Source organism: Thunnus thynnus, chromosome 6 (assembly GCF_963924715.1).
Source record: "Thunnus thynnus chromosome 6, fThuThy2.1, whole genome shotgun sequence".
In the NCBI taxonomy this organism is placed as follows: Eukaryota; Metazoa; Chordata; class Actinopteri; order Scombriformes; family Scombridae; genus Thunnus; species Thunnus thynnus.
The window spans coordinates 25,572,094-25,596,852 of NC_089522.1; the positions used below are offsets into that span (position 1 = coordinate 25,572,094).

General features: G+C 40.0%; 1 protein-coding gene across 2 annotated transcripts; it reads right to left on the reverse strand.

The window, feature by feature from the left end:
• Positions 1–85: 85 nt before the first annotated feature.
• kdm5c (lysine demethylase 5C) lies at positions 86–20,961 on the reverse strand. Of its 2 annotated transcripts, XM_067592955.1 has the most exons (29): positions 20,593–20,961; positions 18,849–18,996; positions 16,040–16,117; positions 15,799–15,921; positions 15,511–15,681; positions 15,174–15,308; positions 13,008–13,064; positions 9,852–9,975; positions 9,261–9,550; positions 8,770–8,928; positions 8,535–8,654; positions 8,264–8,422; positions 7,298–7,479; positions 6,986–7,148; positions 6,776–6,895; positions 6,488–6,682; positions 6,129–6,310; positions 5,867–5,991; positions 5,624–5,771; positions 5,462–5,552; positions 4,966–5,348; positions 4,695–4,833; positions 4,358–4,537; positions 3,869–3,997; positions 3,003–3,740; positions 2,755–2,797; positions 2,453–2,652; positions 1,317–1,505; positions 86–1,207 (listed from the first exon to the last, which is right to left on the reverse strand). In XM_067592955.1, the coding sequence occupies exons 2-29, from the start codon at positions 18,990–18,992 to the stop codon at positions 1,199–1,201; spliced, it is 4,776 nt and encodes a 1,591-aa protein (XP_067449056.1). In that variant the 5' UTR covers positions 18,993–18,996; positions 20,593–20,961; the 3' UTR covers positions 86–1,198. The 2 variants fall into 2 exon arrangements, with proteins under 2 accessions (XP_067449056.1, XP_067449057.1); XM_067592956.1 differs by lacking the exon at positions 13,008–13,064 and having other exon boundaries at positions 20,593–20,960.
• Between the last annotated feature and the right edge of the window lie 3,798 nt (positions 20,962–24,759).

Here is a 24,759-nt window from a genome sequence, read left to right on the forward strand (position 1 = left end):
AAGATTTTAACGATTTAATGTGACAAAATCCGTTATTGGTGACAGGATTATAGCGTTTAAAGATGAGAAATAATGAGTCAACATATCCTAAACAATTCTAAACCTTTATTTTTTCTAACAAGAGTGAAAAGAAACAAAGGCAACATTAAAATGAAAAGTTTATACATAAACTCACGACAACTGTGTGTCTGCAATATCAATAATAATAATAATAATAATAATAATATAATAATCTGAAACCAGGAAACAAAATAAATTGTGACAAAGTGAGTTACAGTGAAGTTACCTTAATTTGCAAAGAGATAACGAGGGAGAATCATATTGAAAGGAAGAAAACATGGAGTCAAGAGGATGGGAGCTTAAAAAAAAAAAAAAAAAAAAAAAAAAAATCACATGAAAAGGGAGGGTAAGAGAAAGACAAAGCCAAGAGGTACAGATATCCATTTTGGGAAAGTAGCACCAAAAACATTAATGCCTGTTTTTAACACTTCCCAAAATTTACTCATTCAAAATTCAAAATGCATGTCCCCCCTCAAAACAGCATCAAACACAAGATTCAATACAACTAAAAAAATACAAGTGTAACCATGGTGCTGTTATCTAAGATCAGCTGTCAAAACCTTCTGCTGTACCTCAGCTTCAGGATCCATGCCCTAACACAACTGTCTAAATAAACCCATAGCTTATCCAACTTCAACGGGGTGGGCTCAAGTGAATTGAAACTGCAACTTGCCAGTGCTCAGACGGGCTTCAGTTGAACTAGCATTTAATACAGTTGGGGTAACATAGCATACTGACTGACCTCAGAGACAACTCTAGACCAAAGACACTGCTATCACGGGGAGTCCAACATCAGTCCAACACAGTCTTAATATGTTCACAGGGAAAAATGTGTCCAGGGGAGGGTGGAGAATAAAGTTTAGGTAAGACGGCGAGGTTTGGGGAGGGAGGGGCGGGGCAAAAAAACCCAAAAAAACATCATGGGGCACGTTATGGCTGAGTTAAAGGTGAGACAGGAGTGTAGAAGAGTCGTTGCTCTGTTAGTGTCTGAATGTATGGATGGGGGGCGATGAGAAGGAAGGTTGGGGGGGATGTCCTGCATCTTTCTATGACTTGACATTGTCTTCTGGCACAGAATGCTCTGTCCCTTCAATTCCTCCAATTAATCAATGTCAACAGAGCTCCAGCGTTGACTATATCACAAAACCTGTCAAAAGACAAAAAAATTAAAACATGTGATTAGTGGGACATCAAACTTGAAACTTGAAAATGAAAAGAACATGCTTAAAGTAAAAACAAGTCAAGGGGGCTGTTACCTCTGGATGGATCTGGGCAGGTAAGTGAGGGGAGGGGCTGTGGCTGAGGGGACAGGTTTTCTTTGACTCTGAGGCATCCAATGATCTGGCTCCTGCCCCTTCCCCACTGCCACCTCTGTGGCTCTTTCTCTTCCTTTTGGAGTCCTTGCTCCGTCCGCGGCTGGTTCGTCTCTGGTCTTCGAGCTCGATCTGAGAGAGAGAGAGAGAGGACGAGAACGTTAGAAAAGAAACAGCTGAGGAGGACCAACGTGACCACGGCAACACATCTACCGTTTCCTCTTCAAACACCTGCTGAGGCACAATCAGACAGACTTTCATTTTTGTAAGACAAAAAGTATAAATTCATGCATATTTGCATGCAAAATGTAATTACAATACTGCATTCAATCAATTCAAATTAAGGACTCTCCACAGACTATTGGAAGGTTATGTAGTTTGGCTCAATTACATAAGAAATCAGTGCTTCATATCAATCATAATGAAACTACACATAATGGGCTCCCGTATTAGGTAAGTATGCATGTATGCGTTTTGATTTAAGTTTTTTAAACATACTAAAATATGAAAGCTCTTGAATGATTGAACTTTTTGTTCAATTTAGACGTTTTGTTGCAGTTTTTTAGCTTTTGGTTGAGTTTATTTTAAGATCGCATACAATTAGAAAAGAGAGATCCGCACACTGTACTAGTAGCTCCCAGCAAATTTAATTTAGCGATGTTTAGATCTACCAGAGATCTTTGTCAGGCATTGTCAAATCACCATCACAGAGGTATATCACATATTGTTTGTCTTGCTCTGTAATGGTGATTTGACAATGCCTGACGAAGATCTCTGGTAAATTGAAACATTGCTCAATTAAATTTGCTGGGAGCTACTACTACAGTGTGCGGATCTCTTTTTACTGATTTTTACCTCTATGTGATTTTTGATCAAGCACCTGTGAAAGTTTTTTGGATGTGCGTACTCTCACCGCTTTTTGTCCAAGATAGCATACAATGTCATGTTACATGTGTTGTTTAATATCTCAGGAAAATGTCAGGAAATAAAGTGTCCTCACTTTAACATGCATGGTGTGTTTTTATAGATCCATTAAAACAATATAACAATTAACACAGGTCAAAGGTAGTTTTGCTGACCTTAATGAGCGTTTGCAGTGTTTCTCTGGATGGATCAGAGGCAGCTTGCAGGACTCTACTGATGATGTGTGTCTGGTCCAAAGACACCTCCAGCAGATCTCCTTCCAGCTGCAGCTCCTCCAGCCGTTCCCTGGTGGCCGGGGAAAGTTCCACAACCTGGCCTTTTAGCAAAGGCAGCAGTGCCAGCAGAGAACCCACACCTGACAAGTGTGCAGAGAGAAAACGTGATCAGGTCCGGTTTCTATCGGACACAGTGAACAACTCCACTTTTGATTTTTACTTTGAAATCAACAAAGTCTTACCTGTAACATTTGACTTCTTGCCAACACCATTTTCACATCCGGCCTGTGGGCGAACAAACATCATATTAAGACAGGCAAGCTGGATACAACACGATATATAAATCTAAACTAGTGATGAAATTATTTCATCAAATGAAGATGCGTCAAATAGAATTTGGATTAAAATGATGTCGTCAGTTGAACAGCTTACAGTTAGTAGTATATGGTTGGTTTAATATTAAAATTAAGAATCAGAATAAGGCATTAACCTGAGTGCCGTTGCTGTCTTTGTTCTTTTTAGGTGTATTTTCGTCAGTCAGATCAATGACTCCTTCCTCTCCCTCGGAGTCTGATAAAACAATCACTGAACTCCCTTCCATGTCTTCCTCTTTCTTAGCTTCACAACGGAGAGTCTCTTTGAGTTCTTGCAGCCTCTGAAGCGCCTGCTGCAGCTCTGCTGTCTCGAGTGCCTCCTTGGCACGGCCCTGCCAAGTGATGGCCCTCTCTGTGAGACACTGCAGCGCCTCTCCCTCAGGCAGACGCACTGGCAGCCGCTGCAGGGCTACAAGTAATGCCAGGATAGTCTCCAGGCGTGGGCGCCGCGACCGCTGGCATCGCGGACACAAGAATCGTGAGTCCCAGTCCCACCAGCAGAGGGGGTTAACCGGTGGTCCGGAGGAAGGGAGGAGGGAGGGGAAAGGAACACAGCCACCGTGGAACCAGTCCTTACACAGATGGCAGCGGAGTTGAGGGTCACGAGGCTGCCTGGCGCACACGCACACTGACTGAGGAGGGGTGGTGGCATGGGTGTGGTTACTGTTACCGTTCTCTTTTACAGAGTTCTCTGAGTGGCTGGATGTGTCCGTTTCCATGGCGTCGTCCCACCTCCCGTTCTCCTTGTCCTCCTTGCAACTTGCAGTGTTAAGTCCAGATTTACACATGTTCGATTTCTGTAACCTCAGTAGTGCCTCCTTCTCCTGATGCTCCCCTTCTTTGAACGCCATCACCTAGAGACAAATCAGGTTAATGTAAAATCTAATATTCAGGCAAAAAAAAAAAAAAAAAAAGCACGTCCACAAAAAAAGAACTAAATCTCTGAGAGATTATAAAGATAACGATATGCTCGTAAACTCACAATAGCTGCAGGGTCCCTCAGGTCCTGAGCAGAGAGGCCCAGAGTGTTGGTGTCAGAATCATCTAACGGTTCATCCAACGGCTCAGTCTCATCTCGCCTCTCTCGTCTTTTTGCACACGGACACAACACCTGCAGGGAAACACTGGAGTTTAATGCATGTTTTCATGAAGGTCGACTCACCAAGAGCTCAGCTTTTAAAGACGAATACTGTACTGCCTTTAATTGATTTTGTTTTACCTCTGATTTTATCCTTCCTCCAGGATTTTATTCTTTTACTGTCTTCATCAATAGTTATCCTGTTTTTAATATATCTTTTTATTTTAATATTTCTTTTGTAAAGCACTTTGAGCTACATTTTATGTCATGAAAGGTGTTCTATAAATAAAGTTTATTATTATTACTGACATAAGTAGACAGTTCTCTTGTTGTTCAAAGCTGACACAAATTTATTTTAGTACATTTTTAATATTATTTCCTATCATTACCGACCTCTAGAAGACTGTGCTGACTGCTCTTCTTCAGGAAGGTCTTGCTGGCCTTGTCCCTCCAGGAGTGAGCGCTGGCCACCTGCAGTTCCAGTTGTCGTAGCTCCTCCATGAAGACAGGCAAGTCCCGTCCAATAGCCACCAGGCCCTCCAGGTCATCCAGACATGGGTAATGCTCCCCATTCTACAACAAACAAACAAAATAATGATATAATAATTATTCAGGATACAACATATTTTTTTAAAATACCAGGCATTTTGATTTAATTATGAAACATGCCATTACTGAGGTTAAAGAAAAAATAAAAGCCAATTTAAAAGAAACCAGAAATGTGTTTTACCTGGATTTCCTCCAGGTCTGTTACCCAGGCCCGTGCACGGTTCAGACAGCCCTGCAGAGCCAGGATGTTGGGCAGCTTGACAGGAATAAGCTGGGCCTCGTTTACTATTGCCTCCAGTGTGGAGAGAGGGTGCTTTTGTCTAGAAGAAAAAAAAACATGACAAAGACACTTTGACATCCTCAGAACAGCAAAGACTGGTTGTAAAATGATGAGAGCTCCTGTGGCAGGGTAAGTCCAGAGAAAAGTCTATGCTTTGACTTGTTTGTCTTACCTTTGTTCTAGGCAGATCTGTGCTTTCTCCTCCCAACGTTCTGCAATTGTGAGCAGTTCCTGAAGCTCTGCCATGGCCGTCTCCACAGACACGCTCTGGGGCACGTTGCAGCCTGCTTCCATCAAGTTCCTCAGCACAGCCAACGTCACCTCCTGCCTCTCACCTCCTTCTGTTCCCAGTGTGCGCCTCACCTCTGTCAGCCAGTGCCCCTGCTCCTGAAGGCCCTGGAGTAAATTACACTCTGGCACCACAACAGGCAGCTTGCCCCCTTGCTCCAACAATGTTTGCAACTGCTCAGTTGGTGGAGAGTCCTTCCTCCAGTCTCTGTCGTTGACCAGTACTTGAGCTCGGCTCTGGAAATCCTCCACTGTCTGCAGTACCGCCTTGAAGATATTTACAGAGTGAAACCGTAAATGCACTAGAACAGTCCAGCATAAACCTAATTAAACATTACTGTCTTTTTTGTTTAGTGTGACATATAACTTGCACTTCTCACCTGCACTTCCTCCAACTGGTTCATCACACAGGGCAGGTTCTGCATCGTATCTACCAAGGATTTCAGCTCCGCCAAAGTCATCTTAGCTTCACTAAAAGACAGCAATGTGTAAGTACATGTAACTGATCAGTTGGTGTAAATGTTGTTTGTGTTTCATCTTACCTGGTCTTTGAGTTACTGAGGAGTTCAGTACTTGTCTTTTGGCAGTGCTCTATGTCTTTAAGAACAGTGTTGAGTTTCCGGAGAAGTTCGTTGTCAGGAAACTTTTTTTCTGCTGCTTCCATCTTAAGCATCTCCAGGTCATCCTTTCCTAAAATTCAATAACCATTTGGCCTTAGCAGGTTCTTTTAAATCAATGTCTGAAATTTCAGGCATTTATGGGATTCATTTGTGTTGATTACCCACCTATCTTGTTTCCCTCTTCTTGCTCAAGTGCTTCTTTTACTCTGTTGGCCCAGGAATCGAAGGACTCGGACCGAACCTTTAATCGGTGTAACATGGCTAACAACTCATCCAGGGTATATCTGTACCTGCAGGGTGAAGAGATAACAGAAAAGATTAATGCAGCCAGTGGAGATCAATATAACATTGTGAACACTTGTCGTTGAATATATTATGGCTCACTGCAAAGCAGACGCACACTCACAGCTACGCAAGAGATTAATACCTGAGGTAGAGTTTTTCAGTGGGGCAGTTGCACAGGTCCTGAGTGTGATAGAGACACACCAGACGCTCCGGACAGTTTGAGCAGGCCAGAGCAGAAAGGAAGCATGTGGTCTTGCATTTGTCACACTGTCTCTCGTCGTCGGGCAACAGCTCAAAAGCCTCACGCTCAGCTTCAGTGATGCCCTGCAGGTACAACACACAGATTGTATGAGACAATTCTTTCCCAGAGTCACATTCTCACAAAAACACCCCAACGTCACTCATACAGAAGCACTGAACTACACACAAAATAAATAAATGAACAGAGAGAGAGAGAGAAAAAAAAAAAAACAATATATAAGATCTTCTGCTGTGTCTCACCCTTTCCATCAGACCCTTCCGTAGCTTCCTCTCCTCCTGAACAATGATGAACATTTCCCGGTGTGTAGCTGCAGCCAGGTTTAAGTCTAGTTTCTCTGGGCTAGCAGCCATTTTACAAGTAAGCTCCTCATGTGAGAATACACAATACCTCCTTAGACGTCGGTAGTGCTCAATACAGGAACGACCAGCAGGAAGCTAGAAAAGAAGAGAGAAGAGTGATCGTGATCATGCAGTCTCAAGGGCTGCATGAATAGACATTTTAGAGACAGACTATGTTAAAGGACGTACCCAGTCTGCAGTGCAGAAGTTGACAGCTTCAGCAAAGTTATATCCCTGATTGAAGCCACTGTGGTAGGCTCTGGGGAAGGTGATGACGAACTCACCAGCACATTGGTTGGTACGTACGACCTGCCGATCAGAAACGCAGAGGTCGATCAAAGAAAAGATTTGAACAGATGTTATTTCTGCTGTGTGCATGTATGTTTATGTGAGACTAACCGGTACACCGTGAGACATGAGGATATTGGGGTTCATGATGGTGACCAGCTGGTGCAGGAGGTCAGGCTGGAACTCAAACAGCTCTGGCGTCAGCTTCTTCATCACCTCCTCAAGTCGCTCAGCTGCCACAGAGGGAACCCCATACCAAGTCTTGGGTTCACCCCTAAAGATGATAGATAAATGCAAAGTGAACAACAGGGAGGGAACGCTTTGACATGACATTATTATTGCCTCTAGATTAAAAGCTACAATCATTTTAGCCTATAACATGTAACGCTAAACTCATAACAATACAGAAAAAGTATTCTGTACCAGTGCAGGTAGTTGATGGAGTAGCTCCAGTGATCTTCAATGTGCCAGCAGAAAGCTGAGAAGACCATGCCTACATACAGCCAGGGCACCTTCATCCCAGAGATGTCTCCATTAATATGGCACAGGAGTGACTGCTCCAGCACGGGCATCACATTCAAGTTCCAGCCGGAGCGGGCGTATTCCTGGCAGACAAAGAAAACAGTGTGCACAAAAAAATAAGCACTGGACTGTGATTATGAACGGGGTTGGAAGGAATTTATTATGTACTGGTAGCTTTTTATTTTTACTTTCTTAAGTTAATTATGAAATTAAAAGCATATTTTGGATTTATTTTTACCCAACTACAGTCTGAATAACAGTTATGCTGCTGTTGTGCAAGTTCATTTAAAACTTATATTCTGGGATTGGGTTTTGTTTGGATTTTATTGATCCTGATTCAAATTCTGCTCATCAAACTGTATCCTCTTGGATTCCTGATTACAATTCTTGACATATTAGCAAGAAAAACAAGTATGTTGAAGTAAAAATTATGTTGAAAGCTAAAATCCAGATTTATTTGACAAGTTAGGTTGCGATAAACAATTAACAGAAATTAGACTATGAGGTTACTTTTCCATGTTAATCAAACCATATCTCAGCTATGTGCCTGCTAATCTCCATAAACAACCGGACGACAATACTACAGGCAGCAAACTAACTGGTCTCTCATTTGCTCTTCTTGTTGGTTTAATCACAACTGTGTAGTTAACTTTCTGTTAATGCCAGCACATTGTTTTCAAGAGCATTGCTGAACTGAGAGGGGATTAGTAGGTAGAGCATTATGCTGTATTTAAAATGCACTTGTAGTGGATTTCAACACATGTAATCTAAAGCAGGATGCTGTCCTCACTCTAACCAGGACAGTAATTCAAGCAAATATTTCACAAGAATTCATGATGTAACAAAAGAGAGCAACAATGTACGTACGTCCTCTTCCTTTGTGAGGTTCCTCTTGCCATTGTTCATCGGGAAGCCACTGCCAAACTCTTTGGAGTGTATGTCCGCTCCATATTCAACGGTCACGTCCTCCTCGATACTACTGACTAACCTCCAGAACTCTCTCTCCACAAGCTCAGTAGGAACCATCTACATAGACAACCACACACAGGCTAGAGATTAGTCTCTCTCACATTATCACCAGTCAGGGCAGAGCAGTGCTTCATAATGAATACATTATGTCTTGTGTGGGTGCACTTACATGGACTGGCATGTTGAAGTAATCTGCTTTGAAGGCATCAGCCATTTCCCCAAAACTCTGCAGAGTGTACTCCCGTGTAGCTTGTTCGAAGCCAAATGCTTCTGAAGGCTTCTTGCACTCCTAAAAGTGAGAAAAATCAAAACAAAGGGTGAATCTTGTCGGTTAGGAGAATCCTAACAAAACATGCTTTGAGTATAACGGACACAAACAAGCGCCTTTAAACATTTTTACTCACTTCTGCCACACACTTAGGGCATCGCCAGTTGCCTTTGGGAGGATCAGTGAGTGGGGGGAGTAGACAGTAGGTGTGGTAGTTGTCATCGCAGCCATCACACAGCAAGAGCTTCTCGTCGTCATCTCCCCGCCCACACATACGACACACAAAGGAATCCACCTTTGACAAAGTGAGAAGTAGATTCGTTGATGCTAATGAGTCAAGATGACTGTGTTAGTCTGCTAAGTTTGGGTTTTACTATTTTTTTGCAATTTGGTTGCATAAACCTGGCTCACATTTAACTGGAACAAACAACAACAACAACAACAACAACAAAGCCCTGTGACGCACCGCCAATGGTAACCTTCTCCAGAAGGACCAGAATTTGAAGACAAAAGAAATCACTGTTCTGTTATGCACAAAAGCACTGCATTGACATTAGAGTGATAAGTAATGTGTGATAAGTACAATGCCTTTTATAGCCCCTTAGAATCATCCTTTGATGTACTTACACACTGCGGGTTGTTGAGGTTGCGTCTAAGCCTCATGGTCATTTTGGTGCAAGGTCCATCTGCATCATCTTCTTGCTCATCTTTCTCTTTCCTATCCTCCTGTGGTTCTTCTTTCTTCATTTCCGTCTTCACTTCTGTCTTGACTGTGACGCTAGAGGGAGGCGGTTGAGGACTAGATGTACTGCCATCGCTCTGCCTCTCTTGAGGCTCCAGTAGCTCTGTTTTGACTGAGGTATCATCAGGAGCAGAAGAAACACTGTCCTTGACGGTAACAGTTTGAGGCAGCTCATCTAAAAAAGGAAGAGCGAGGAGTGTTCAGAGTCAGAGGCGGTCATTTATCACTGACAGTAAAAAAAATTTTTACAGTGCAGGGTTCCAGGTTGGCTGGATGGTTGTATCTACACCAAACACAACCTCGCCAGTGCCCACAAGTTATTTTATTGAGCCAACAAAGACTCCTTTCATGTCAGTAGTAGCAGTCAAATTTCCACTTTACTTTTACTGCTGAAACAGTAAAAGAGAGACCTGATAAGCACATTTACATGTCTGAGAAGGCGATTAAATGAGGTTGTGTGTGGTCATGGCACTTACCTTTCTTCCTGATGCCTCTGTCCCTCGCCACTAGTCCAAGTCCCATCATCTTAGGTCCTGCGCCATAGATCTGTAGCTTCTTCAGCTCTGGGTTCTTCTCTATGTCTTCCTCTGTAGGTTCAGGCTGTGGATAAAAGCACGTTTTGGTCATGAATGAACGGACAGACTGCAGCTACTCTCCAAAGCACACAGAGCAAAGCAAGGGTCTTGGCCAAATGCAGAACAGTTAAAACATGAAAGCATAGCAATGCATCACACGGAGGGGTTATGCTGGGTTAGAAAGTAAGGAAAAGTTATCCTATATCACACTGAAAGCCTAAAAGGTGAAGACCCACCACCAGAACACACAATCACCAGCAGTTGCAACCATACAGTTGGGGTAGGGCATCATTTAGATTTAACTGATTATGACTCCAGTTTATATAAAATCCTGGTTGATGTCCTTTGAGGATCATTTTGATAAGAAACGCACATTAAAAAAAAAGTTTTTTTTTTTTTTTTGTTTAAATCTAAAATAAATCAAAATATTAACATCTTGCAAAAGTCGAATGTTTACATTTCTAGGAGTTTTGACTCAAGTTAGATTTGTTAACATTAGCTGATTCTGGGCTCCAGTTCACAATTCTGATCTTGAGATGTTTATTTTTTAATGTCAGACTTGTCTCTGTCTCTTGGGTGTTAAGATCAAAACTTATCTCAGTTTCTGCCAATCCTGTCCAGAGTCGTTGGCTGCTCTCGTTGCAGACCGGAGAGGTTACCCTCACCCTCACCATAGAAACACTAAACTCTAAATTCTTTTCAGTCACCTCTATTGTTCTGCTCTGTCATTCGCAAAGGCAGGTAATGAATATTTTCCATAGTTGTTACAAGGCATTTTCTTTGCCCTGTAATAACCAAGCTTCCTTCCTTTGCAAAAATGTGTCATACATTATGCTTGTAACATTGTCCAAAAGTGATTTGATTCAACTATAATTACATGTTTTTTGTTTGGGAGTTGTTTCCTGTTGCCATCACACTTCAAACTTTTAAATCCAAAGGACTGTACTGCATTATTGAAGTTACATAATTGATAGCTCAGTGGGAAGAATACTGAATGGGCATTGTTTTTTTTTTAAAGACTTCCTCAGCTTGGACAGGACTCGGTCTTGACTCGAGACTTCAGCTCTGTCACTGTTGCGTTCTTATCCTGTGCTAAAGGATCATCATCATGTTCCTTCTTCTCACTTTCTATTAGTGGAATCATAATCCGAGCTGTTCTCATCCCATCAACCCGTGACTGTGTGAAGAAATCCAGGTGAAAATCTGTTTAAAGTAATCTGCTCCTTTTAAAAAAAAAAAAGTTTTCCCTTAGAAAAATTGTTTAAAAAAAAACAAAAACATAAAAACAATGAGGGTTATATACTGTATGTGGAAAAAACTCCTCCCTTGCATTAAATTATTTTTTGCAATAATGACATTTCACTATTATCTTTTTGGGGCATAGTTCCAGTCTGCCATATCATTGCAAATAATTTACACAAAACATGTTAATCTGCAATGTAGACGGAAAACAGTAGGTCTTAACGTCACTTCCAATGATCAGTGTGAAGAAATAAAAAGCACACAAAGTTAGGAAAACAAATCCATGTTCTTAAATACTTAGAACAAGTTTCATTACAGGATAAATCAGACTCCTTTTAAGGAGCTTTTACACTGGCAGTCCTAATCTGGAAGCGGTCTGGCTACAAATTTTGTCATACGAACACTTTTTCCACCCGAGTGCGCACCAAGAAACCGGTAGTTTGTGTGCAGACAGAATGCAATCCGTATTGCCACAGCAAGAATGGCATCATGACAACATTATTAGTGGGATTCATAGCACAAAAATGGGAGGGACACAATGACTCAGTCATGTATGAGCAGAACATAATCTTAAAGCCGAAGTTGATAACATACAATATTTGTTTCCTAAGAGGGTAATGTGTTTGTCTCTGAAGACTATATACACAGTAGGACTCCCTTCAGTCGTGCAGACATAACTCTGGCTGCCCATACATTTGTTCCATTTTTTCTGTGTTCTTGGCAACCAAACTTTGTTGACCAAAGAACTATGCAAGTGGGCTGCGGATTGAAAGCAGTAGACAATAATGAAAGCAGATCAGCAAGGCTTGAAAGGTTGGACTCAAGCGAACAAACCTAGGGAGACTTAAAGGCCAACAACAATTGCATGCTCAAAAAAAAAAACGTAATATTTTTAAGGATTCGGTGCTTTTACTGCGCTCTTGATATACTGTTTTCCAACAGACATGGTACTGTGTAAATAAAACTATGAAATTAAACCTACTAGCTTTGTCTGTGTGAGTGCACTCACAGAGAATACATGCAGTCATACTGCCAGCTGCGGTAGTGAGTAAACAACAAGGCAAAACAGCAAAAGTGCAAAGGCACACAGACAGCCCAGCGATAAAGCATTTCAAGCCAAGTGCAACCACAAAGAAAGAGCATGAGTAAAAGAGAGAAAGCTAGAGACCGCATCAGAAATCAAATTGACATTTGGGGATAAAGTGAAAATTTCCTCAGGAAGTGAACTTTGCTATTGAGGTCATCTGAAACATTTCTCAACAACATTGGCACTGGGATCCAAAACTACATTCCAGTTGACCAAAAAAAAAATTCTACTTCTAAAAATCTTCTTCAAATCTCGAATAATACACCGTGAAATACAGCGACATGGCCTCGAAACACCTTTTTCCCAACATGAGACCATATAGTGCTCAGAATCCTGAGTGCAACTGAAGAAAGTCTGCGAAAAACAACTTAAATGCTAACGGAGCAGGGAAATCTTCCACAGATCTGTGTTCACTGTTTGGTCTAGAAATCTAAGATAACTACGTCTTGTGCACTTGCACCAACTATTATCATAAAGCCACAGCGAGCTTTTTATGTCAACATGTCTGCAACAGCCATGTGACCTCATTATTGGTGGCCACTCCTACAGTGCGAATTGCTGACAAGGAGTATGATTGCATGTTAATGAAAATGTTTTAGTGGTTAATTTAAATAAGAAAAACAAAAACAAAACATCTAGACAACTTCAGAAGGGGTGAGGTGGTCTAGGAAAAGAGGCAGGAATAGAGCAGGGGCGGAAGGTGAGCTCATACGCTCAAGAGGCAGTACCGCAGAGATGAGTTGAGAGCCAGTGGTGAGAGGATGGGGGGCCAGATCCTCTGGACCCTGCAAGGGGAGACAATAACAGCAACAATAAACTAAGACAAGAGGAGAAAAGGAGATGAGAGAGGAAGGGAAGAGACCCTGGAGAGAACAGAGCCAGTAGTTGTAGGGAAAATATCACTGATGTGGAGACTGTGGATTTAAATTCTTAATTCTTCTACATTCTTATCTAGAAATTACTGATAAAAATCATTCGAGCCTTTTTCAATTTTAAGTAAGATATGTAGTAAAGCTTTGGAGAAGGCTGCTTCATTTAAGGTCAGTTTTGTTTACTCTGCAGTCTGGTAGACCAGTATGTCGCCAGGCCTTTATTGATATATTTCTATATTTTCTGATGCAAGCTATGTTTTTTTTTTTTTTTTTTTTTAAAAAGGTACATTCACACACCTCGCAAGTTGTCTGATGGGTAATTAAACTATTGCATCAGCATATGTTCTAAAAAGGGGGGCAGCTTTGGCACCAAACAGAAATAGGTTTGGGAATTTTGTGTTTGCTGACTAGTTTGTAATCATGCACGGTACTTGGGAAATGATGTGTTGCTTAAGTATGCTGAAATAGCAACATCATATCCTCACAATTGAGAAGCTGCAACCAGCAATTGTTTGGCATTTTTCCTTAAAAAAAATGACTAAAATGATTATTCAGTTATGAAAATTGTTGCAGATTAATTTTCTGTTATTTCACTTATTGATTAATCGAACTGTAGCAGCTGTATTTTGTATAATTTTGTTATTCTAGTATCATTATTGCAACCATCTGATGACATTTTGATATGTTGAATTCAAAAATCTGTGTCAAACTTGCTTTTGGTTCCCATCAACTGGGGAATATACCTAAATATGCAAAATTTAAGTTGCATTACAGCATAAAAAAAGAGGAAAATTAAAATCCACTGGCAAGCATTACATACTCACACTATTATGACTAGGTCACTAACAACCTAGGAGGGGGGTTTAGGATAGAAAATGAAGCATCATTAGCTTATGTAACAAGCATGAGATGAGAATGTAGGCTGGTCCAGTTGTGCTGTCTATTAAAAACATTAATGTAAAAAAACAAAAAAAACAAAAAATGTTTTATAACTATTTGTGGCTTATGAAATGAACATGTGTCTCTATTTGTGAGATGGAAGGAAGTGGAAAAGACAAAGCAGGGAACAAAATAAGACATGGAGCAGAGAGTAGTAACAGCACAGGTTAAGCAGAGCAGCGTGGCGGGATGGCGAGTAAGCAAGCTGGGATGCGCTCTGAGTGCACTGTCACATCTTCCAAACAAACACATTGTAACCGATGCGCAGGGGGCGCATGCATCAGCACTGGATCAGCACAGAAGAACAGTTAATAATATGACAGCGGGGTACAAACTAGAAGATTGTCATCCATCAAACACTTCTGTAGATTGTGGATTTATATTTTTGTTAGCCAGTAATGTTGACAGCTATGTCAACTTTATTTTATTTAGCTGATCAGCAGGTAGTAGATAGTTAACTATTTAACAGTACTAAAACTTAGCAATGTTAATACAACGAGAGACTGGCAGCCTTCTAAGTTAACTGTCCAATCTAGGTCAGCAAATAAGTATTTATTTATTGGACACTGAGGTTCAGACTCAAAGGTTACAATTCCTGGAAACTGGAGTGTATGTTAAGATGAAACTGTAATTAGAGAGTAACAGTTAATATCATCAGTGGAAAGGATTTTGACATGTGTCATGAGAGTCCTGTGGGGAAACTATCACTGAAAAAGCAATTATATATCAGGACGGCCTCACTGCCTGTTAAATTAATGCCCATGTTGAAATTCACACCTTTAATGCAGTGCAACTGCTTAAACAAAGTCCCCTTTGATAGATCAGCTGCACCTAACACGTGATGTTTGTGATTATCATCTGATAAATGACGACTAGATAAAAATTTTTTTATCTTTAACTTTGGTGAAATCACATTTTCTAGGCTTGTTTTAAGGCAGTCAGGCGCACATTGAAATGTGACCTAAAAATCATATTTACGTGACTTAAGTAGTCAGACTTACAGTTCAGTACAAGGTTACTAGTCATAGTGTGCAACTATGCAAATTTATAGACTGACGGGTAATGACATGTACTCTCACTCACATCAGGCTGGCAGCGGTTCGCCCTGCGTCCGTAACTGCTCATTTTGGATGGCTGGACAGACTGTCGCAGGGGGATGGAGTGGGGCTTGTACTCTTTATCCACATCCTCACCATCATAGTGCTTTGGCTTGCAATGCTAGAATTGATGTAAAAGAGATAGAGCTTAGATAAAATAACAGATGTCCTACAAAAATGTAATTCTTTCGTTTTTAAGCTAAAGAGATCGAACAATGAATCATTTAGTGACGTAACTTCCCTTCAAAGATTGACTCACTCTGAATGCTAGTTATGAACAGATCATTACTGGTAACCCAAAAAAAGATAGATGAGAGTGATACCGGCAAGCTGGCACCAGACTGGAACATTTCAAAGGGGTAGACGATCCTCTCATAGTGCGAGCGGAGCAGAGATCCGATGTTCTTGCCTGGAGGATATCCAAGCCGCTGAGCCACACGAGCCCAGCGCCGTTCCTTACAGACCATCTCAAAACCTCCTTCATCGGTTACAACCTGGAACAGAGCACCATTTTTTTTTGGACAATTTTAGCAAATCATAGATAAGGAACACATAACATCTACTTTAAAAATGTATTTTTTTTAAGTAGAAAATATTCAAAACTTGTTCACCTTTGAAAGGCTGAAAAGATCAAGGATGCGCCTTTCGATGTGTGGGATTTTCAAAGAGGATGCCTGGATCTCCCAAAACCTGGCGATGCGGTCCAAATAATTAAGCTTCACTCTGGTCTCCGCCTGTAATGGGATGTATGAGGGACCATCATGATCACTATGGCCAGTTCCATCATCAACTCAATTCAATTCATCTGTCAACAATGTACAACTTTAAGTGAAAAGAAAAAGAGGAACTTACCTCCAACTCATTAAGCCTCTGGATGCGGGGCGTGAAGCGGAAGCTATCCAACTCCACTGAAAACGGTGGTTGCCAATCCTATTTAAGAGCAAAGGCATGCAATTAAACTTGTACATCTATATTGTGACATAGCACTGTGTCAATTTTCTGTTTCAATGACCTCTATCATTCAGAGAGCTTACTAAAAACATATGAACATAGACATGGGAGATAATGAGATAAGTGATCTTAGTTTGGGCTTAACCCTGGTTTTCAGACTCGAGAACTTGGCTCAGCTTTAACCAGGAAGGATAACTGAGGTCATCTGCTCCAGAGCGAGTGTAATTATCATATTAAAGTCCTTAAAATGGCATCTACTCCTACTCCCCCATTAAAAATTCCAAAATCTATAAATATGCAAATAAATTTCATTTCAGAAGTTTAACTGCTGGACACAAGATGTCTCCTACTTCACTGTTAAGTCCATTCTCAGTGTTTGTGTACTCGAGGCTTCAAGTTTCTACATCACGCTTGTGTGAGTTGAAAATTGGACCAGATGTCACAAATCATGCTTTTAGACCCACCCCTTACACTCAGATTGTCAATCAGCACAGAGAAACTTTTCACTTTCAGCAGATGAATGCAAGGGGACTTTAAAGGCTCGCCTCCTCACCAATCAATCCTGTGAAAATGAGAATCCGTACAAGATCTGGCTGTAGAAAAATACTGCACTGTCAGCAATATGAATGGCATGTAGTTGTACAACAGCTTTTCTACGCTGGAGGCCTTTCAGCTGCATGTTTTACCTGCACTTCATGCATGTAACTGCAACCTGAAGCGCAGTTTTAGGCGTCATGTCTATTTCATTCAATCTTCCATTTTTACGCATAACTAAAGTTATTGTGTAATGGTCTCTACGCACTACCAAAACACAAGTGACCTACACACAGTTCTACGTCTGAACCCATTTGTGTAGACACTGACTGAAGACTAAAGCTGCTGCTGCTGACATGCTTCCTTCACAACACAGCCTGGTTAGACATTGTGCAACTCTATTAGTACGTCAATCGGGTGCTAAAGATGATCAGTGATAGGGCTGCTATTTGCACGCTTTTAACATTTGCATCAGCTTTACTTTATGTTAAGCTTAGCTTTACTTATGTTAAAATGCTCTCTTCTGTAATGTAACTCTTACAATGTAATGTGCTGCTTATATTTGTATTTGTTATATCTGTTGAGTACAAAATGTAATTTATGTAACATAAATGTAATGGGGGGGTGTATGTGTAAATAAAATTACTTCTTGTAGCTGTTTTGTTTTTTTAGTTCTTTTTGTGATGATATTTGATATATACATATTTAACCCTGCTCAATCAGTTTTGCCATTGCAACACAAACACACACAAACATATAAATACACCGGAATTAATCGTTCATCTCCTATTAAACATGCTGCTGTTTTTTGTTTGTGATACACATAACTGGATTAACCCCAGTTGACAGAACCACTTGATAATTAGCTTTGTCGGACTGGTTATACAGGATCACCGGGGTTATGTTTTGTAAAGCCTGCTAACTCAAAAATAGCCAAACAAAGCAAAATAAGAAAAAACAGAGATGTGTCTGTGAAGATTCTCAGTCATCCATGTCACCAGAACTGATGGAGACTCTTGGATGATCAGTGAAAGATTTTCAAGGACTAAAACAGAAATTCTATGTGCCTTTTTATTTAGTACTTCTAGATAAATACTTACCAGCACAACCACCATTGTAAACAAGCTAAAGATTGCAAATACCAAGTAAGCAACACATACAAATTAGTAATTCTTACTTTGTTGTCAGAGTTCATTGTATTGTTAGAATGAAATAAACTTCTGGAGCTGGTGAGCTATGAATTGTTTACAATTATCCCGCTGACATTCAGCACGTTATGAATTGGGGTAAGACTGCATTCACACCAATTCTGGCAATGTGGCACTTCCCTGCAGGGTTGTGTCGAGGTGTAGTCGTGTCACTACATGGTCCATTTGTGTAATATCACCGTGTGAACTATAATAATACTACTACTACTACTACTACCAATAATAATAATAATAATAATAATAATAATAATTATAACCAGGCTGCAAGGACTTTTGTTATGGTGGGTTTTAAACTGGTGCAAAAGGCCAAATTGAGTGAATACACGTGCAACATAACATTACACTCCATCGTGTTTTGGTCATTCATGCTGTCAACTTCTGTTGTGATTTGGTGCTATATAAATAAAACTGGCTTGACCTGCTAGCATTTGCTAGCTGTGCTGATTGTAGCACATATAGAAATACTAAGAAATCCCAACCTGTAGAGCGATACAACGCCAAGCGAGTGCACGGCAATTAACGTTTTTGTACTCCCTCATGGCAGGATTGTACAGCTCTGGAAAGGTCATCACAGCAGCTATCAGTCTCACTTCCATCTTCCTCAGTTGCTCGGTAAACAGTGGAATGCTACCACGCTACATGGTAAACAAGGTTCTTCCTCCTGTGGGTGTTTTGGGTCTGATCTCCAGCTCACATGATTGGCCACCGCAGTATGACATAAGGTTGTGTTCCTGCAAAAGTTGACTCTGGTTCAACTTCTTGCTGGACGACCGCTGCAGTCTAACCCCCTAACCCTTATGTGGTCCCCACTCCCGCAGCGTAAACGCACTACACCCATTCAAATGAACGGGAGGACTGCCAGTTTTCACACATTGCTGGATTTGGTGTGAATGCAGCCTAAGGACAAATGGTACACACAGAACACAGGAAAATGTAATTTCTTCTACATAATCCAAGCAGATATTTACTTGTGGAGGTCGAATTTTGCAGATACCAGACTTCTCTGCAATTGGACGAATCTTGGCGATGTATCCCAGGGGATCCTGAAACTCCTCCCATGACGGCTCAAATACTGGACACTCCGGAGGAGGTACAAACTCTTCCACTTCCATTGCCCTGAAAAGAGGAAGATTGACAATGCAAAACAAGTTAATGAACTCTAGTAGACTTACTACTGGGCATGACAACATCAGAATACAGCAGATCTTGTTTTTCATATGTTAAGAACAATCAAAAACCCTAACACATTGCATACTTTTTAAAGAATTCATTCCCATTGTGTAGAACTGATGTACATCAATCGAGGCACTGATGTTGCATCACAGGCCAGCACTTTGTTTACAGAAATATAATTCACATAACACACATATCTTGATAAGTGGCAACAAAGGCAATTAGAATTTGTATGTCAGCTTAATTCAGTGATGAGCAAAATGGACCAGTGTGAGAAAATTAAAAGTGCATAATACAGTTACTACAAACAAAAAAACTTTACTTCCTGGCCTAGCACAGCCGTATCATATCTTCACCTATAAATATACAACAATCTATTCCTCTTTTTTTGCTTTCATAACGTGTCATTTACCACTGCACTTTACATAAAAACAAGGGATATGACGAAATCCAGGAAGAGGTAGTTTTTTTTTGTCCTCAAAGTGGTCCTTGTTCAAAACCCCTCCCCCATCATCAGACACAACAAAACAAATGCCATGCTCTAGTGAATCAACACTGCCTAGTGTGGAAAGGGGCAAAGTTGGAAGTGATGCTTTATCAGTTGCAGTACAGAGCAATAATCAAATTATTAAAATACACAAGTGATAGTCAAATGTTTGTATGCACTTGAGCAACAAACCACTGCTTTAGATAATTTGTATGTGGAGCGTTTTCTATGAAATTTCGTCCTGGGGCATTCCTATTGAAGTTCATATTTAAAATATAAACAGAACTGGATGCTGGGACTTCAGTAATATATATTCCATCTATCAGATTCCTTATAGGCCTTCAGACAAACAATGGCGTGGAGGCCATGAACCCTGAGGTATAGAAGGCCATGAAGGCATCACTTCTCCCAAGTGGGCTGGGCTAGATCAATTAATAAGCTTTAACGAGACAAAACAACAATAGATACGCAAATAATTTGACCACAGACGCAAAAACACAGGTCACACTTAACTGTCGATGTTGTCTTACTTCTCGTTCACATTAATGTTAGCCTACTCAATAGCTGACAACTGTTAGCTACTAGCCCCTAAACTTAGAAGAACATGCGTAAAAACTAACTGTACCATCCAGCGAGAACCATAACAAGAGAAGTAAAGGAAAAGAAAATGCCTCGAATTGAATAATTTATAGTATTTTGCTAGGTGTCATTCATTTCTCTTCTTCGGGGCAACCGTGAAGACTATTATTTGTGTCTATTGTTCGGCTATCAGTGGCGATAACGCTACTTGCGGCTAACGTTAGCATCGGGCCTCCTCTTATCCTCAACCACCCACGGTGTTTAAATAACCAGCGTTAGTTAGCTAACTGTTAGATGTTAACGGGCTTCATTAGGAAAACTAAACAATACATAGTAAAAGTCGACGCTATCAGTCAGCTAACACAGTAAACGTTGGTCATACAACGTTATGTGCAAGAAGAAATGCATCAAGGAAGGCAGTTATTTGTAGCATCACAAACACTACATTGTGTCGTTGCATTCCCGTGACTGACCCGCAGACACCTCGATGTCCCGGGGTAAGATAGTTGCTGGTGGCCGCTCTCCTTCCTCTGTTGTTGTGATGACTGCTGGTTAGCTAACGTTGGCCAGCTGTGCTCGGTCCAGTTGGCTAGCTACCGCTGCTAGCAAAGTTGACCCGTTGTGGGCCTCAGTTCTCCATATAATCCGCTCAGCCAAAAAAGCACAGGTTCAAAACATGGATTTCGTCGATTGTGACGTTCGTTTAATAGAAAACGAGAGTCTCAAACTTTATCAGTTATGTCGTTATCAATCATTTTCTCGACCAACATCATCACTCTCATCAAGCCATCCTATCTTTCTTAACGAGACGCCATCTTAGTTTTTTCTCACGACCGAAGCACAACCCCAAATCTTCGCTGCACGTCCCTCACGTTCACTCCCTGAAAGTAGTGCCCACGTACGCCCCCATACCTTTTAAATGTTTTTTCAAGAATCCATCACAGCCGAGTTAGTTTTTAAATGAGGAATAAGAGTCCTATTGGTAATTCTTGTAAAAATGAATAAAAGTTTTCTAAGACGTTTAAAATTTATGTAAGATCCATAAGGGGGGGGGGGGGGGGGGGGCAGATTTCCAATATACAGTGAAAATCAAAATAACAGTAATATTAATGTTAGTAATTACTGGACCCAGTGGTGGAATGCTTAGAGCCTTACTCCACTACAAGTAAAAGCATTTAATGTTTTTTTTTATTTAATTATGTATGCTATAAAAAGAAAATCATACTCACATGGGTGGATCTCATTATGTGTCATTAGTAATGAGCAAGCAGAACTTGGCTGTGGCAACTGGTTGAGTTGTAGTGAATTTTACCTTAATTATATGCTGCTTGGTGGTTCTATAACGTTTCATAATCTCTAAATTGCAAATAATTTCAGAGGCCAGTAGCTGGCAAAGTGGAGAGCACAATTTTAATAAAAATAAAATGGAAATTCAACTAGGAAAATGGAAATTACACTAAATTGTTTTTTTTAAAGCCAGGTTCAAGGGTAATAAAAAGGTTATACGTTTATAGTTTTTGATGTCACTCCAACTTTCATAATAAGATAGTGTGATAGTGTAGCCCACTTGTTAAAAAGTAATTTGAAATTACTTCAAAGCATATGTTCACAATTTTTCAATTCTGTCTTAAAACAACAGTCAGGTGCCCATATGAACACTGACAGAGGTTTTCCTCGCTGTAATCATTCCTGCTGTTCATAATGGCTATTAAAAGACCCCCTTCAAATGAACTTTAATGTAAGTGATGGGGGACAAATTCCAGTGTGTCCACACAGTCATTTTGTGCACAATTGCATTTGAACGTTTATCCGAAGCTTATGTTCGGCTTCAGCAGTCTGAGTTAGTCATATCAAGTGGATATCTGCCACATTTACAGTCTTTTTAGCATCAAATTCCCTCTTTGTGTTTCCTCACAGCGTTTCCCTGTTGAGCTGCAGTGGAAGTATAGTAATAAAAAAAGGGACTTTGGCACAAAAAAGACTGTAACGTTGAAAGATATCTACTTGATTTGACTAATTTGGATGGTTAAAGCTTCATATTAGCTTCAGATAAACTTTTAAAATACATTTTTGCACAGGAGGCTTGCTGATTTTGGCCCCCATCACTTATATTGTAAATGCATTATGAAGGGATCTTCTAATAGACAGTATGAACAGGAGGAATGATTGTGGAAAGAAAAACTTATTTCAATGTTCATTTGGACACTTGACTGTTGTTTTAAGACAGACTTGAAAAATGGTGAACCTGTCCTTTAATGCCACAGCAACCCCCTCTTGCCCTCCTCAAAGAGTCGATATGCTAAGCTTACATCTCACGATATATCTTTAGTGTATTATGTTCCTCTTCTGATATCTGGTGAGGTCAACTAATGCTATAAACATCTCAATATTTTGAGCATTTGATGGTGGAAGCAGACTTCAATGTTACATAAAAACTACACACACAGGCCACTTCACTGCAAGGACACTTTAATTTATCAGAAGCAATAAATATTCACATCTCAATTCTCTATTCTTTCAGTACACATAATACATACACAAAGAAAAAGGGAAATGATTTGTTTAAAATAATATCAATAAGTGCACTGACATATAAACTTTTTTTTAGGCTTTAATTTATATCACGGTAACTCATTCTCTCACCTTCAGTCTAAAATAATACGAAAAGAAAAAGAAGTCAATATTCCTTTTGGCCAACATTTCCTTATCCTTGTCCCTCCTTTATATGTACATACTTAGTGGCACTCACATGCACGCACCTGAATACAGAATGGGACTACTTCATCCCATAGTTATGATAAGAAGCCTATGTATAGTATAATATGTACATTCAGGTTTATACAGTACAATCTATTCAATAAGTGCAGATATATTCATGCAAGAAGAGTCAAAAAGGACACCATAAAAGGAAAAGTCTAGCCAACACATACTTATAAAATCTTCATCTGATATTCTTGACTTGCTCCAAACCCCCTTTAAATCCTTTTCTTGAGGATTTAGATCTTCTTCAGTTTCAGCATCTCTTTCAGCAGCTTATTCCATAGACTTCACATCCTTCTTTACTTTGTCCTCACCCATTCATTCTCTCATGAATCATAATACATATAGTTTTCCCTTGGTAATCAATGGCACTGAAGGTAAACCATATCAGTGCTCAATTACAACCTCAAAAATTGCACTAGCAAAAGAGGTAACACTTACACGAAGCCCACAGAAAAAAAGGGGGAAATACAGTATGTACCTGTAGGTTATTTTACATTCTTGACTCTTGTTATGTTTTTTAAACAAGAAGCCCTCAGCAGGATGCCACGGCATCAGAAAATGTAGTAAGAGATTTCTAAAAGTGGCAGGAGAGGGAGGATTAGAAGAAGGCCATTTCTGACTTAAGACATCACGTGTGCAAAACCACAAAACCTCATGTAAAAGCGTGCTTCTTCAAAACATAGAAAAACACACAATGAGTAACTCTGATGACTGCGAGGAAGTAAGCATAGGTGCCCTGTATAACTGTGAAATCCATGTCTTTTTCCAATTTTCACAGCCACGTTTAAGCCTTTTTCCAATATTGGGAGCGTCATAAAAAGTCAAAAATGAAACTTTTACTCAAAGCCACTCTGCAAGTTCAAGTTTTGTTTAAGATCCCATTTGAAAAAGGGTGCCCTGTTTGCTCACATCTAACGAAACAGAAAAGGAGGAATATTGTCGGTGTTCAAATCAAATTGAACAAAACTAAACCTCATTAATTATTTTAAACAATCAATAATACTAATTATTAAAAAGATGAACTCAATGGAAATCATGGTACGATGGAAATAAATCACACTTCACATATCAGAACACCCTCTAGTGATTATGTCAAACTGAGGGAATTTATATGTGCATATACTCTCTATAACCATGTACAAACATCTGCTGATATAATTAATCACTGATCAAAACAATTATTGGACAATATTCATCATACTCATAGCAGGTATATTATAATATCGATAAAACAGCAAGAAGCTTCAGAAACATTCAAAATATATTATTGATTGTATCATTAATTCCCATACCCCACAAGGAATTGGCTCCTGTTGACATGTAAAAGACCATTAAGCAAAAGACTGTCAGGAAACCGTGCACTGGTTTTAAAAGTTTAAGACAAAGCAACATATCTGAGGTCTTCTTTAGAAAAAAAAAAAAAAAAAAAGATGCCTGTCAGCAAAGCGGAACCTGCAAGAATGGACAGAGACATCGTGAAGCCAAGTAAATTATTGCAAAGTCAAGGGACATTTTTTGCAACTCTCTGCTGCTTTTAATTCCAAACTCCGCTGGACTGCATTTGGTGGTTTAGTCTTTATTTACATCCCCATGTAAGCAGCTGGATATATATGGTCTCTGTTTTTCCAGTGTTACATTATCACATCTTGGTACTGTACATATAAATAGTCTCATACAGACTCAACTAGACTTTAAACAATTAAAACTGAGGCAATATACCTAGATATAGATTTAATTTTATCTTAAATTATATGGCTATAAACTTTTTTGATTGTATATGGAGGTGTGTGCAGTGTTTGTTCATGTACTGTGCACATGTGGGTTTCTGTGTTTGCAGGCTTCAAGGATGTGTGCACATGCCATTCAACTCAAGCTGT